Source organism: Ammospiza caudacuta, chromosome 17 (assembly GCF_027887145.1).
Source record: "Ammospiza caudacuta isolate bAmmCau1 chromosome 17, bAmmCau1.pri, whole genome shotgun sequence".
Taxonomy (NCBI): domain Eukaryota; kingdom Metazoa; phylum Chordata; class Aves; order Passeriformes; family Passerellidae; genus Ammospiza; species Ammospiza caudacuta.
The window spans coordinates 10070924-10086933 of NC_080609.1; the positions used below are offsets into that span (position 1 = coordinate 10070924).

At 41.0% G+C, this 16010-nt stretch overlaps 2 protein-coding genes across 3 annotated transcripts; one reads left to right on the forward strand and one right to left on the reverse strand.

The window, feature by feature from the left end:
• The first annotated feature begins 146 nt into the window (after nt 1-146).
• On the forward strand, nt 147-8475 carry LOC131565148 (acyl-coenzyme A synthetase ACSM4, mitochondrial-like). 2 transcript variants are annotated; one of them, XM_058815862.1, is made up of 14 exons: nt 147-269; nt 807-1064; nt 1522-1732; nt 2125-2332; nt 2448-2591; nt 2842-2998; nt 3286-3365; nt 4111-4234; nt 4746-4826; nt 4937-5038; nt 5393-5520; nt 6214-6313; nt 7142-7261; nt 8079-8475. In XM_058815862.1, the coding sequence occupies exons 2-14, from the start codon at nt 864-866 to the stop codon at nt 8163-8165; spliced, it is 1743 nt and encodes a 580-aa protein (XP_058671845.1). In that variant the 5' UTR covers nt 147-269; nt 807-863; the 3' UTR covers nt 8166-8475. The 2 variants fall into 2 exon arrangements, with proteins under 2 accessions (XP_058671845.1, XP_058671846.1); XM_058815863.1 differs by lacking the exon at nt 147-269 and adding an exon at nt 365-526.
• Nucleotides 8476-11702: 3227 nt separating this feature from the next.
• THUMPD1 (THUMP domain containing 1) lies at nt 11703-15086 on the reverse strand. Its single transcript, XM_058816042.1, has 4 exons — nt 14863-15086; nt 14413-14593; nt 13837-14085; nt 11703-13270 (listed from the first exon to the last, which is right to left on the reverse strand). The coding sequence occupies exons 1-4, from the start codon at nt 15076-15078 to the stop codon at nt 12942-12944; spliced, it is 975 nt and encodes a 324-aa protein (XP_058672025.1). The 5' UTR covers nt 15079-15086; the 3' UTR covers nt 11703-12941.
• Between the last annotated feature and the right edge of the window lie 924 nt (nt 15087-16010).

Consider the following 16010-nt stretch of genomic DNA (forward strand, 5'->3'; position numbering starts at 1 on the left):
GAGGCAAAAGAAGACCCAAAATGCTTTAGGTTAAGGTGCAAATGACACACAAATAACAATGGTGTAAATGATTACACGAAAAAAAGTTACTCCACAGAAAGAATTCTGCTGCTTGGTCTGTTTTGTGCCACATTCTGTTCTCATTATTTCAGAAGAAGTAAAGTCAGAGGGGTTTCACTCCAAAACCTTTATGAAGGAGTTTCCAGGTTTCACATCTCCAGGGAACAGCTGATCTTACAGTGCCTCTTATGGGAAACATGTCCTAGCAGGTGAGTGAAATGAATGAAGAGGATCTCCCCCTGCAGCTCCTGATCACTCCTGTCCACAGCAGACAGGCCAGGAAAATGAGTAGAAAAGTCTCTATCTCAAACTTAGGGGCCACAGAATAAAGTGAAGGCTCTTGGGATTGATGTGGCGAATGGATGGATCAGTCAGCAACTGCTGGGGCTAAAGCAGTGAGATTCTTGATGGAATTAGTTTGGAAACAAGCTGAAAAGAAAAAGGAATTGAGGATCAGATACTGCATGTATGAAGCAGGAATATTCTTCTAATGTAAAGAATAATATGTGATGTTGTGTTTTACTATGGAGAGTTGTGGGCAATTAATTTAAAAATTAAAAATATGAGGAAGGAGGATAGGGAACTTTACATTTAATTAGCATGTTATAATTGTCAGTCTGGCTCTGACTAGCCAAGTGACTTTAATGAAGAACTCATTAATTCATAACTAGACTGTCTTTGGATAATCTCAATATTATTTTTCTTTTTTTTTTGCTGGTTTGGTTTTTGTTTGTTTGTTGTTGCAGGATTCATAGCAACAATTCTTATATAGTGTACAGCATCTAGACACATAGTCTTCAGCCATGAAGCTGCTGTTGAAGTTACAGAAACTAAAACTCTTGTGGACTCTGAAGCCTCCTAACAGGACTTTCCATGGACATCCCAGGCTGCTTTCCTCTGATGTATATTCCCAGTATGAGTCCATCAGACAGGGCAAACAGGAAGTACCAAAGTACTTTAACTTTGCAAGTGATGTACTGGACAAATGGTCTGAGATTGAAAAGGTAGGTGATCTTCTGTTGTGCCAATGAAATACTTTAATTTTAAATTTCATTTGAAATAAGCCGGGACTTCTTCTTTATGAAAGCAATCAGTTGCCAAGTAAAATTTGCATTAGGAAATTATACAAAAGTTCATTGTTTCTTGCTTTATTTATTGTTATTTTGTAGGACCATTAATGCACAGTGAAAGGCTTAAACTGAAATAGGATCCAGACTAGGACTTGGGTCTGGAGACAATTAGGCTGGTAAACATTTCAAGTTCAGAAAAGGAGAATCTATTGGGAATAACTGAGCTTGATGAACAGCAAATCCTGATCCTTTAGGGACAAGAAAAAAAAATAGCTAATATGCCAGCTATGTCAAATACTCAGATTTTCCGTAATTTGCAGATGTCTGTGCATTATTATTTCATGGTCTTTCAGAAGAAAATCTTTTATGTTTAAATTCCTATGTTTCATAGGCTGGAAAGAGACCATCAAACCCTGCTTTCTGGTGGGTAAATGGTGAAGGAGAAGAAGTGAAGTGGAGCTTTGAGGAGCTGGGGTTCCTGTCTCGGAAAGTGGCCAATGTACTGACTAAAGAATGTGGACTGCAGAAGGGAGACAGGCTTATCCTGATCCTACCACGAATTCCAGAATGGTGGCTGGTCAAGGTGGCTTGTATGAGAGCAGGTCAGTGAGGTCAAATGGTCATTGCAAATCAGTTGAGAAGATCAAGAATGGATATGGTTTATCAAGGAAAAATAGTGTAATAATCCAGTGAGTGGACTGGCTGCCAGGCAGTCCTGAAGGGTTTTCACCAGGGGCCATAGGAGAAGTAGCTCATGCAGTGGGCAAGAAGATGCCAGAAGGCAGGGAAGAGCCATGGAAGCCACCAGGCAGGTCCACATTTCATTCCTGACAGGAGAATACAGACATCTGCATTAATCTAATCTAAGTGTTTGGCTGGGGAACACCAGGGCAAATCCGTATCAGAGATCAGTTTGGGAATATTTAATAGCTTACGTTCTTAGAAAAGAATCAGACATAGAAAAACACCAACACTAACTTTATCTGTCTTCCAGGAATTGTCATAATCCCAGGAACATCCCAGTTATCAGCCAAGGACATACTGTACCGACTCCAGGCATCCAAGGCCGCGTGCATCGTTACCACTGACAAACTGGCTCCTGCAGTGGACTCGGTGGCATCCCAGTGCCAGCTCCTGAAAACCAAGCTAATGGTGTCCAAAGGCAGCAGGGAGGGATGGCTGAACTTCACTGAGCTGTACCAGTGAGTGTGACTGAGTGCCACTGCAGTCACAAGGACAGAGCAGACCTGTTCCCACAAGCACTCATTTACATCAACTGCAACCATTGAAGTTATAATTCCATTCTCCTTTTTACAGAAATCAATCTGCTGACCATTCCTGCATCAAAACAAGGATTCAAGACCCAATGATGATCTTCTTTACCAGTGGAACTACAGGTTCTCCAAAAATGACTCAACATTCCCAGGGTAGTCTTGGTTTCAGACCCCTTTTAAGTGAAAGGTATGAAAGAGTTAAGCCTGGTTGAACATAAGATAATTGAAGCTGCATAGTAGAGCTATTGTAAAAAAGTACTAAATAAGAAATACCAGTGTACATCCCCAGCCTTTCTCCCTTTGAAGTCAGAGTAAAAACTCCATCAAATCTCTAGGGACTAGGATCACCCCAGTGTCTCAATCTTCCAATTAATATCTCTTACCTTCTTTCTGGGTATATTTTATTTTTGCCTTTTTTTTTTTTTTTTCTCTATCAGGTACTGGTTGGATTTGACTCCCTCTCAAGTGATATGGAACACTGCAGACACAGGATGGATACTAACCTCAATAGCATCTTTTTTTGATCCTTGGGTTTTTGGATCATGTGTCTTTATACATAACCTACCACAGACTGACTCAGAAGTTATCCTAAATGTAAGCGAAAAACTCATGGAAATGTATTCATCTGCAGAAGGCATGCAAAAAACAATTCTTGAGAGCATTCACAGATTTCATGGGAGTTGTGTTTGAGATATTGTATTTGTTGTGTAAAGCCCTACTTTCATTTTTTATTGTATACAGAAGGGAACAAACATGCAATCCATTCATACATTTTGCTCATAGCTGGTGAGCACGTGAACAAAACTCATCCAAACACAGCATTAAATGCCTGCCATTCACTCTAGTGCTTCACATGTCCTTCTTATTGTTTAACCCTCTAGACTCTCTGCAGATTCCCAATTGATGCCCTGGTCGGTGCTCCAACACTGTTCCGCATGCTGGTGCAAAATGATCTGTCCAAGTATGTAAAAAAATTATTTAGTAATGTTTAATTTACCCTAACTAAATTAGTCATCTCCTATATCTAACTGCTTGACCCAAACTAGGGCAATAATTTAGTTGAAAATATCCTTGATGAGAATCCTTGACCATCATGCAAAATTTGAGTTTTGCTGAGGTTTTTGATCAGAGAAACTTGATGTTTTCCCTCATAAATTTGAGACTTATGCTACTGTACTTGTGAGTATGAAACTGAGAGTCTGTTAAATACTTTGTCATAATTTTTGTCTAACACATTAATTGTTCAGACTTTGGGAAGGACTTCATCCTAGAAAATGCATGTCAGCGTAACTGTGAGGGAATTATTTGTTGTGGCAGTTGTACCTCACCCCCTGTTCCAGTTCTCACTGCCTGTCATTGTTCCTTCCTTCCCTTTTGAACTTTCTTGCTTGGCCTCTTGCAGAGGGTCAGCAATCAGGGCCCTGGCTCAGCAGATCAGTATTGGCTTATTTATAATCCCAGCTGACTTCAGCAAAAATTTTATTTTTCACATGTTTAAGTCTGACTGCTACTTATGGAGAGTGTTGAGCACAGAGTGATATCCTTGTTGTATTGAGAGCAGAAGGAGCAGGGCCCCTCTGATTTCCCCACTTTGTGGCACTAACTCTCCCAGTAAACAGCTCTCCCATGGTGTTCACCCTTGCCTGCTCCTGGTCTCCCCCTCTAGATTTAAGTATTGCCTTTCTTGTTTTTAACTCCCTGTGAAGATACAAATTCCTGCGCCTGAAGTACTGCATAAGTGGAGGGGAACCACTCAACCCAGAAGTCATGGAGCAGTGGAAGAGCTACACTGGGCTGGACATCCATGAAGTGTATGGCCAGACTGAAATGGTACATCTGTAGGGACAATGGCCTATTAAATCTCTGGAATTTCTTTTTGCTGTAAGGTTTGCTGTAAGAACACATTCTGTTTCCTCCTTCACATTCCTGTGAATGTTTCAGTAATTCCCTTCCCTGGTAACCCCTGAAAGAACTCCCTCTCACGGCTCTCCTCACAGAACCTGCCAGGAACGTGAGGGTTTGGGAGGGAATGTGCTGTAATATTTCCACAAATGTCCTTAAGCTAATTCCAAGTAACAGTGTCAGTCAAGAGGGCAGAGTTTGAATCTAAGGGAAGAAGACTGGTTAGCAGAGGACAGGAATTTTTCACAGAGATTGGGAACAGGATTATTTCAGGGAGTTTTATGATTTTGCTTATATGTACCATACAGCACTGACATATAGGATCCTATAAATCTTAATTCCTTACTTTAGAATTAGTCTAGAAACTACATTTTTGAATTAAGTGTGAATGTAGCACTTTTCTTCTGAAAATCTTTGGTTTGATTTTGATTTTTTACAGGGAGTAATCTGCTCTGTTTCTAAAGGAATGAAGATTAAACCTGGATCAATGGGGAAAGCAGCTCCCCTTTATGATGTTCAGGTTTGTTGACTGCTCTTTAGATTCTGTCATGGGGGAATTTTGTTTGGTTGGATTTGTGTTTGGAGTTTGTTTTTCCATTGGACTAAAATGAGAACTGATTTTCATTCTAGATCGTAGACAAAAATGCCAATATCCTGCCTCCAGGACAACAGGGGGAAATTGCTATCAGAAGCAAACCTATAAGGCCACTTGGTTTTTTCTCTGAATATTTAGTAAGAACTTTATTTTATTCCTTGCCACCACTACCAATCTCCCCAAAAGCTCTCCAATTACATAGTGGTCCTAAAGGCTGGACATTTTTCACCATTTTATTATTTATTACCTGACTAATTTGTTTATTTGAATTGGTGGGTGTTAGAAAATGAAAGAAAATAATTTAGGATCAAGTTAATTTTTTTCTTAAATAATAGAAATTATTTTAAACCTATTTTATTGTATCTTATAGCAATATCAGTACATCCTTGACTGAAACATTAAGTTGCAGTGCACTTGTTATGTATGTTATAGCATAAGGGATAGCAAATGCATGCTCAAAATCTAAACTACTGCTTGTAAACCACTTTAAGGACAACCCTAAGAAAACTGCAGAAAGTGAACGTGGGGATTTTTATGTCACTGGAGACAGAGGGACTATGGATGAAGAGGGATATTTCCAGTTTATTGGCAGAGACGATGACATCATCATTTCTTCAGGGTCAGTCTGCACACACCCATTCCAAACCTGCCATTGTATATCCTCACATGTTGTGTATTCTTACATGTGAGCTTCTGGCACCATAATCCTGTGACAGGAATGTATTGACTTCTTGATTTTGGAATACTTGCTGTTATTATTAGCTTTTCACAGACCTGGAGGATCGTCTCTGTGATGACACTGTATCCATTTCCCCTGCAACATCTCGTGTGTTTCAACAAAGAATGAAGACTTCAGTTGGCAAAGGGGGAATGTTTATCTAGTTTATTTTTTGACTAAAATTGAAGCAACTTCTATTGGACTCAAAGAGCTTTTGAAACAATTTATTTTTAACATGTTGAAAGGAAAGAACTTGATATGGTATGATGTGATCCCATAACATGGCACAGGCTGCTGCTGCAGACCCCAGCCACAGGGTGGGATGGAGCTCCAGCCTAAGAGCCCCAAGGAGAGGGGACAGATGGAGAAGTACCCACAGCCCCAGCAGTCCTCTGCCACAAACACCACTATGAAATGCTCCTACTTCTAACCTAGCCAGCTCTCCTATATTGCCTAAAACTTGTATAGCTGGTTATTGATTTGTTGTGGCATTGGGTTTTTTTTCCCTCAACATGAAAATTTAAAAACTTTTGGTACTGTTTTTTCCAGACAAAAAGCAAGAGCCAAACCTCATTTTTCTTTTTCCTGACCTAGGTATCGCATCGGGCCATTTGAAGTAGAGAGTGCCCTGATAGAGCACCCAGCTGTGGTAGAAACAGCTGTTGTCAGCAGCCCAGACCCCCTCAGAGGAGAGGTAAGGATGCTGAATGGAGGGGGAAAGCAGTGCATTTGTCCAAATATGCAATGATATCAAGGAATTTCTACTTTATTGAAAAACTTAAAGCTCTAAGGCAATAATGTAATCTTAGAATCATGGAATTGGTTAGGTTGGAAAATACCTCTGAGATCATTGAGTCCAGCCATGAAGCCAGCACTGTCAGGTCCACAAATACACCATGTCCCTGAGCACCACACCTACTTCCATCATGGATAACCCTAGTGGGGCTGACAAGCAAAATCCCTTCCCATTTACATGCCTTTGTTCTTCTGAGGTTTTTTTCATCCCAAGGTCTTCTCTGTGGAGAACACTACTGTGATGTTTACTTTGCCCTTGTTCTTAAGCATTTGTCTATACAATTAAATTGTCATTTATTACTCTTGGTGTAGCCAAAGTTCTACTGCACTTGCCTGAGAACTAGACATGGGCTGCAGGTGTGGTAAATGCACAGTCCTGTGCCAGGATAACAGTGCTTACTGTCCTTAGTTTGAACTTCAGAGAGAAACAAAATGTACCTTAGCTTCAGAGAGAACTCCACAGAGACACATTTTATTGCCCCTTCCTCTTGGCTGCTGCTGAGAAGGGAAAAGGGTCTTATTTGTAATGAGGGCACAAAAACTGTCCTTTGAACTTTCCCTTCTGCACATACACATGCAGAAGCTGGCACAATCATTTCTTATCCTGTGCTGGTTTCTCTGTTCCTCATGACTGTTGTGATTCTGAGCAGTGCTGCTCTCTGGTAACTGCATATCAGCCCTTAAATAAAGATGGTGTCAGATATCTTTTGTTAATTTTACCTTACAGGTTGTGAAAGCATTTGTGGTTCTGTCCTCAACCTTTCCATCCAATGACCTGAAGAGCTTAACTCGTGACTTGCAGGAACATGTTAAGAAAACTACTGCTCCATATAAATATCCTAGAAAGGTAAATATTTCTGAGAAGAAACTTTAAAACAGGGTACCCTTCCCTAAATCTCAGGAGAATTACCATTTAGATTTTCATGATTCACTTGAAAGAGACAGCAGTAAAGATTCATTTCACTGGCTCCAGAAGACCTTTCCTAAATAACATTAGTTTAGAATGTTTTTCATGAGTTTGTGTAAAGTACTTGTTCAAACTTCTCAGAATTTTCTAGGTTTTGTATATCCCAGTCAGATCTCCATGTTCTAAGTCAGACTCACAATCATAATTCTCCATTTTGTGTTTAACCTTCAAACAAGCACTTCCAATACCTTTAAGGTAGCATATGACTGAATCTAAATAAGTTTTTATCTACTGATCATCACAATTAATAAACTGACACAAGGCCAAGAGGATACACTTGGTGTTTCTTGGTAATCCCAGCACCACAGGAAAAGATCTACTGCAATGCCTTGGCTAACTTGAGCAGAACTCACAGACCTAAGAACCATTAAAGACTTTGGGGCTGTAATATCCTTTTATTTCTTTTTTTTGTCATTCATCTCTGACCTCTGATACCATTCAGGCATTTGCCCTTCTGCTGTGAGTTACTGCACTCAGTTTGGCCAGCTGAGAGGCAGCTGTACAGATGTTTGGCCATCTAGGCAGCCCCAGAGATGGTTTCACAAGTGGCACAATGTGCTCTTTGGTTTGGCTTGGATTTGAGGCAGGCAGCTCTTACTGATGGGAGCCCTCTCAGTTTTCCACATATGCTTGGAGAGTTTTGGAAAACCAGCTCTGCAGAACATGCTGCATTGCCTTCTCTCTTTATTTTATCTAGGTGGAATTTGTCAAAGAGTTGCCAAAGACAGTCACTGGGAAGATCAAGAGGAATGAGTTAAGAGACAAAGAATGGGGACGGATATAGCATTGTTTGGAATTTAACAGAACTTCTTCCATTCCATTAGCACTATAAACATTTCACTACTATAGCTGCCATCATTCTGATCTCTTTTTGTTAAGTGCCTGAGCATTTAAAAAAACTACAGGTAACATCAAGATGTAATATTTGTGCCTGCTTGCTGAGTTTCCAATGTCAGTACCTGACTGAATTGTATTATTCTGGGTGAAAAATAAAAATTTTCAATAGACAACTTCAATAGCCTTTCCCTTTGAGACTTCCTCACCATCCCTCTTGCAGTCCAGCTTCTATTTGATGTTATTCTTGAGAGACAATAAAAAATGCCCACATTTGAAAAGGTATTTTACATCAAATATATTTTGATTCACTATTTCCTGAGAGTTTATCCTGACATCCAAAGCTTATGGAAAGGACATGATGACTGGTATGATCACTATATGGGTTCCAAAAATGCAACATTATGAAGAGGTTGGAAAAGAACATCTTTTCTGGTGCCACTGGATAGTGGCAGTAAAAGTCCTAAAAATGCATTGTTACAGATGGGGGTAAGCAGCTTTATTGGATAGGTTCAAAATACACATTTTTGGTGGTAGGATGAGAACATCTTTTCTTTTGCAAGTGTCTTGTCTCTTCCAAGCACTAGCCAGGAGTGGAATTCTCAATGCAAGGCTGGAAGTATTCTGAAATAGATATGAACATAAGATCCCATCTTTTGCTTTTAAGACCCCTCTGAGGTAAATGAAATTGGAATTGAGATTATGTTCAGTATGTGAGAAATACTAGATGATGCTGTTATGCATAATGAGAAATTAGTTAGTTGTAGAAATTCACAGTATGTGCTTAATGTTGCACATATACCTATATATGGTATATATAAATATATGGGGTTTGTATGCAGTTGGCACATAAAACTGCTATGCTTGCATTAGTAAGAAAGTTAATATTTAGTTTTATGTCTTGAAATGCTTAATGCATTTCCAGAATGAGTTTGGAACTTGGTCCTTCAGATTTTCTGGATTGTGATTTTTGTGACTTTGCTTCAGTTATTTTAGCCAGTTCATTGAGCAGGAGCATTTTATAAGTGATCTACAACTTCACTTCCTTTCCCACAATACCAAAACTTGGAATTAAATTTTAATGAAAAACAGATCAGCCTTTAGATAAGTTTGGGTTTAGTTATTTAAAAGGATTTCAGATTGTTGCTATAAAACCAACTTTTCTGCTAATACTTGATCTAGGTCTAAATAGTCATCCTGTAAGAATAAAAAACAAACACAATTTATAAATGAAATGTACATAAGCTTATCTGTTTGAAAAGGGTTTGTTATTGAAAAGATCAGTAAGAGAAGGGGTAATTTGCCAAGTTTGGCCATCACACTCAAGTGTTAGATTTAAGATTCAGAACTCACCATCACTGTCTGAGCTTCATCAGCTGTGGCAGAGCAACAGAGCTCAGCAGCTGCTAATTTGTTAATTACAATCCAAATAAAGTCCTTAAAATCCAAAATAAAGTTATCTTCAAAAACAATCTCACAGGCTTCTAGTGAGTGTAAAAAATTAAATCCCCATGGGAGCAAGTAGTTTGTTTAATGTGATTCTACCAGAAGAAAAGTGAACAAAATAAGCTTGTGCTCAAACCTGGCTGTAGCAGGGTTTTAAACTTCCCTTTCCCTGTATTACAGCTTTGTTGTGAGAGATTAATTTTTCTCTCCTTCATTCAGTCAGAACAGAAGGAAAACGTGTTGGATATTTTAAATGTAATGTTGTATTTTAAATGTAATCAATTTTTGGACAGAATAACAAGAAATCAGATTAGATCTTTAAATGCAATCGAAAAAACATTGAAAAATGTGATTTGCTCACAGTTTCAGCATCTGATTCTTTTTAAGGGCATTCAGTTTTCAAATGTGAGTACTTTTTGGAAAAGTAATCTACTTTGAAGTGAAGTAATCAGATTTTTAAAGTAATACACTTATTCCATGTAAGTAATACATTTTAAAATATAATCTAATTATGAACTTTGAAAGTAATTGATTGTAAAGCAAATTTAAAAGTATAATCCTGCAACATGTTTCTAGGTTTTTGGTATTGGTGATCAGACTAGCCAGTACTGGGTTGCATAGAGTTTCAGGATTAAATATAATCAAGGATTTCCTGGGCTGAGGTGTCAGTTCAGACTGTGAGATATTTCCATAACAGTCAAGCTGTTCCAAGGTTATGGGAACAGCAGAGGTTTAGCTCATCCCTGCTAGGTCACATCTCACATTTCGTGTTACCACTCTGTAGCCCTTGCACTTCACACCATGCTGCTACAGCACTTGACTCAGAAGATAAAAGCAGTAGCTGAACTCTATGGCAAAGGCTGTATTGAGCATAAAAACACCTGTGAACCAGAAAAAGAAAAAAAAAAGAAGCAGCAGAGTGTTACTTATCTCGGATTTTCCTGGTTCTGCTGTAAACCTACTACAGGATTAGCTGTTTTAAGATGGCATAACCACAGGGTGATTGCTCTTTGAATAGGAATATAATACAGGAAGGATTTTGCAGCATGATTCTTTTGGGCACAGGATATTACCAGCTGCTTCCAATCAGTGGGAGTTACTGGTGTTACTTAAAGATCTCCCCAACTGTATTTCACTACTGAAATGATAAATGCACTGAATTACATGTAAATTAATTTTTAATTACACAGCTGTGACCCTCAAGAAAGGCAAGTCAGTACTGGGAAACACCGAGGCTGTGAGATTGGCTTGTTCTTAAATTATCTTCAAGTTTCTCAAGCCAATCTGGGTTTTAATCTAGCACAAGAGGAAGAGTGAATCTCAGGGCCAGGGTTTCAAACCATCCTTGAGTTTCAAGTCAGCATCAGAACAAATTAAGTACACACATTCCACCATCAATGTATCACCTCTTCAGCTGATGTTTGGGCACTGTAACATCTTTCCTCAGTACTGGCAGTAAAAGCAATTATTTGGCTTTTTTATGTTAGGGAGATCATAATAATGTCTTATGGCTTGTCCACGAAGGTTTGAATTCCAAACACTGAAGCACCATGAGGGAACCACTGAGCCCAAAAGTGATGGCACAGCAGAAAAGCCAGGGAATTAACGTCTAAACAATGAACGTTCAGAAGAGCAAACTGTAAAAATCAGAAGTAAACTGTAAGCCCTGTAGGCAGACAGGTCAGTGAGAGAGAGGAGGAAAGAAAACTAAAAATCCCAGTTATTACCCTGACTTTTGTCCTTAGAAGTCAAGCAGGCTGTCATGATTACCAACATCAGCCACCAATAAACACTCACACTTGGCCTTTGTGTCTGGTCTCAGATAATTCTTTCCTTTGTGTAACTCAGACATTGATGGTTTTAATCCACACACAAAAATCTTCAAAAATCTAAAGCAAACACCACAGGAGATAAGAAAGCAGAGTTTTAATAAATGGGCTGCAATGGAGACAGGACTAGGGAAGTAAGTCCTCTTCATTTTCCAACTTCTGAAACAATTTTGGCAGAAGAAAATATAAATTATGAAAGACTTGAACATGTCCTTTTCATTAAACCAAGAGAAGTAACAAATTGTGTTCTTCAAGGTAAGTGTTTTCCCATTAGCAACACACAGGCTTTTATGCTAGAAATGAAATACTAAAGCTAGAAAGTTCTACAGGAGGCATACTCAAAACCCTGTTGGAAAGCAAGTTACAACTGCACTGGTTTTGGGTGGTTTTAAGGGGTCACAGGGACAGTCCACTGCAACAATAGCACAACAGAAAGACTCACTAGCATTATCTTCAATCTGAAACAAAATTAATACCAAAAAGTTAAAACTGTACCAAAAATTAAAATTTAATTCCCCTTATCTAGTATGGTATAATGGAGAGCTTCTTTCATAAGAAGCTTCCAATCAGTATTTAAATTCAAACTTTGAGACTTAAGAAAAAAAATTTAAACAAGAAACACTTTATAAAATCCCTCAAGGATTGAGTCTTTGGAAAGAGCAGCAAAAGGCTATCTGCAGGAAATTACTCAAAAGGATTCCATTCAGTGATTACAGCATTTACTATAAATCAGTAAGTGCTGCATACACAGCTAATGTAAACACACATGTAGTTTTTGATAAAACCATCTGCAATGCCTGTACTGTACTATTGTTCTAAAACAGACCAATCTTTAAATCATCTCATAATATTCAAGTATTTATATATGTAACAGTTCTTTCCATTCAAGTCAAGACAGCATATCTGTGTATATATATAAATATATGTATAAATCCCTCCATCAAATTATCAGATTTACCTCATTCTGTTGTTCACACAGAAAAATATTACCAAGTTCTGCAGCTGTCAGCTCATTTCCTTCCCAAAATCCTCTGCAACCAACTCTTTTCCAGATCTCACTCTGACAGTAATTGCTCAGAGCTGCCTCTGTGCTGCCTTTTGGCTTCTGTAGCCTCCAGATGTAACAAAGGAGAGTCCATACATGTCAGGGTGGCCACATCTACACATACATGCACAGACCCCTGCTTTGTGTGCCAGGTACAGGGAATGTACAACAGAGCTGCAGGAGGACAGCAAGCCTCACCAGAAAGGTGATGCACTCTTGAGCACCCTTACCTCTGCTGAAATGTCAGTTCCACCTGCAACGAGCATTAAAATTCTTACACTTGTGGATTTTAAAACCAGGACTTCAAAACAAAACCCCTCTCCTCTTTCCAATACCCTTTCAGAACTCTAGGGCAACTTTTTTTATATGTTTGGATTACATTTACCTTTCCCTTATATCACATTTTCTACACTATCAGAGCATCATTCCCCTTGGGCTCAGATCCTATTTCACTTTGATTCTTGTTTTCTTCTTTTATTTCTTTAGAGCTCTTCTCCTGCTCCTCAGTTTCTGCTTTAGCTACCTCTGAATTCTGTTCTTCTGTCACACTTGATGGGTTTTGTTGTGCATCTTCTTTGTTGCTCTTCACCACCTCCTGCAGATTGTATTTCCTGAACAGAACATAGTCCCTCACCACACTTAGGCAACAGACGGTTTTTATTATTTCCACCACAATTGTGTATTGTGGATTATTAAGATCAACCTTGTTTTCTGGATTGAGGCTGCCCACAATTCCTGTAAAAGAAGATGCAATTTAAAAGATACTGGGAAAACTGTTTAAGAGCATAAGCATGTCTTATTTCTCAGAAATTGCAGTGAGATAATTGTTCAGTTACTTCAGTCCTATTGGGGGTACATTCTGAGAGCCCTGCTCTGTTCTGCCATTTTAAGCAATTACAAAAATAATTGGCTATAACTGAGGGGGATCTTGCCTCCTCTCTCTTAATTTTTATCCATTCAATAAAATACTTGAGTAAGCTGGAGCTTTTATATGAGACAAATATTGAAGAGAAATAGTAACATTATTTCAATACAGCATCCAGAGAGAAAGTCTAATAGCTGTCATTTCAAAGCACATATAACTAATACTGCAAATTATAATCAACGTTGTTCTCTCTTCTGCTTATAGTCTCTTAAGACATCAACACCAACAAGGAATACTGATGTCAAGTTTTTTTAAATGTTAGCGAAGCTTTTAGAATTCAACAAAAAAATGTGTATGTCCAATATGACCTCTTTTAATAGTCTGACCCATGTTGTGCATGCAATCTTGTTCTGTTTTGTGTGAAAACCATACATACCTGCCAGTTCCTTAATCACTTCTTCCCTGCTCATATGGCTGTTATTACGAGCTTTGTAAACAATCTGAAAAGTACCCTTATTAGGGGCTTTAAACCAAGGCTCAAAAAACGTTTCTGTGTATTTTTTCATATCTTCCATAAAAGCTTTGCAAGTCCCAGAAATGGGCAGCATGCGCAGAATGACTCTTGTTTTCTTCTTTTTAGTGGTGTGCATATCCTTCAGTATATGGTGCACCAGGTTCTCAGGTTCTACAAGAAAAACAGTTGGGTATGAGCACCAAATAAAAAGCATTATCCCTCCTCTTCCCCTCTAAACAATAAGCTGGGAACTTGGCTGCACTGCTGTCAGCCTCGAATCCTTTTATGTAAAGAGTTGTTTTGCTATACCAAAACTAAATCAAAGATTGTTTTGTCATAGCAGTTTCCTCTACCTTTAGCTTCTTTGCTAACAATGAAATTCAGTGGCATGGCCAAAGGGAAGGGTATTTGTTTGATATACACGTTACTTGGAAGCCACACTCTGTGGCCTCTTACTAACACTTTGAGAGCATTACTCAGCATCAGCAGAAGCCCCACCTATGCCCTGGGTTCTGATGAAGACCACGTTGTTGGCACCACTCTCCACCGACTGGAACCGCCGCAGCTTCTGCTCCGTCGAGGCACGGATCTGGCCAACCTCCTTCTTCAGAGCAGCCTCGACATCATCCTCATCCTCCTCCCTGTCGCTTGCAGACAGCCTCTCCTCGTGATCTGAAAACTTCACACAGGCACCGTTTGTTGGTGAGCACCGAGCAGCAATGCCCGGCTCACAGCCTGCGTTGGGCTCGCCACACGGGGCACGGCCCGGGCCGGCGAGGGGGCTCGCCCAGAAAGAACCTGGGGCATTCGGGGGCATGGCGCACACACGCGGCTCCTTCCACACATACACACATGGCTCCTTCCCCACACACGCGGCTCCCTCCACACACGCAGCGGGAGCCGATGCCTCGGGGTGCCGCTGCCCGTCCCCCCCGCGAGCACACGCACCTGCTCGGGCCCGTAGAGCAGGTCCCCGTACTCGCCCAGCAGGCTGTAGGCCTCCCCCACGCACTTGCGCTCGTTCATGTTGCAGGTGATGAGGATGCCGCGCATGCCGGCCTCCAGCTGCCGCCCGGCGCCGCGGGGCCGCTTGGCCCGGCCGGCCCCGGCCGCGAAGTGCCCCTTGGGCCGCCGCTTCCGCGCCGCCGGCTCGGCCGCGGCCATCGGGCAGCTCCGCCAGCACCGCCGCGATGGCGTCAGCGCCGCGCCCGCCCCGCGCCCGCCCGCCCGGCACAGCGCCGCGCCTGGAGCGGCGGCCGCGGGCACCGCCGGGCGAACCGCGGGACCGAACCGCGGGACCGAACCGCCGGGACCGAGCCGCCGGACCGAGCCGCGGGAGCCGAGCCGCCGGGAGCCCAGCCGCCGGGAACGCGGGTCACCGACCCAGGGTAGCGAGCAGTCTGCTGGCGCGCTCAGCCGCGGCCAAACTCCTAGCCCTTGATGCCTTCTCTTCCCCCGAGCTCCGGTTCCAGAGTTAAAATCTGTGTTAGTAATTCCGCAGCTGAGGGGAGAGGAGCAGCCCTCGGTCCAGCTCTGCAACGCCGCGTCCGTGCGCTCCACGGAGATGCTTCGGCCACTTGCACCCTGTCCGAGTCCCGAAGGTGTCACGGCGCAGAGGGACCAGCTAAACCAGAAACTTTGAACAGGTAAATGGAGGCTTGGAGAAATAGCGAACATGTGCTAACGGAACAGCTGTGGCCCGCAGCGTAGTTCCTAAAGGAAGATGCCTGTGTGCATCCCTGTCCCTAAGAGCCGCTTCTCCCTGCTGTAACTTTCAAGCTTCTTGGACAATTAAAGGAGTAAGAATTGTTACAGGTTCTGATCTGTGGAAAAAACTGACCAAGGCAGTTGATCCAAATTCAATATAAGGAAACCACCATTGGAAGCAAACTGTGGTAGAAGTGGGGAAAAAAATAAAAGTACTTGCTGTTTTTTTGCAGGATTTTTTACAAAGAAAGACATTGCAGATTTACACAGTAATATAAAGTGAGACATTACACTACATCCTTCTTAGTTTATACGTTGAATACATCCTTACCTGATTCCCATAATTTGTCTGTCCCAGGGGTTGCACTACGAGCTAAAGCAGACACTGA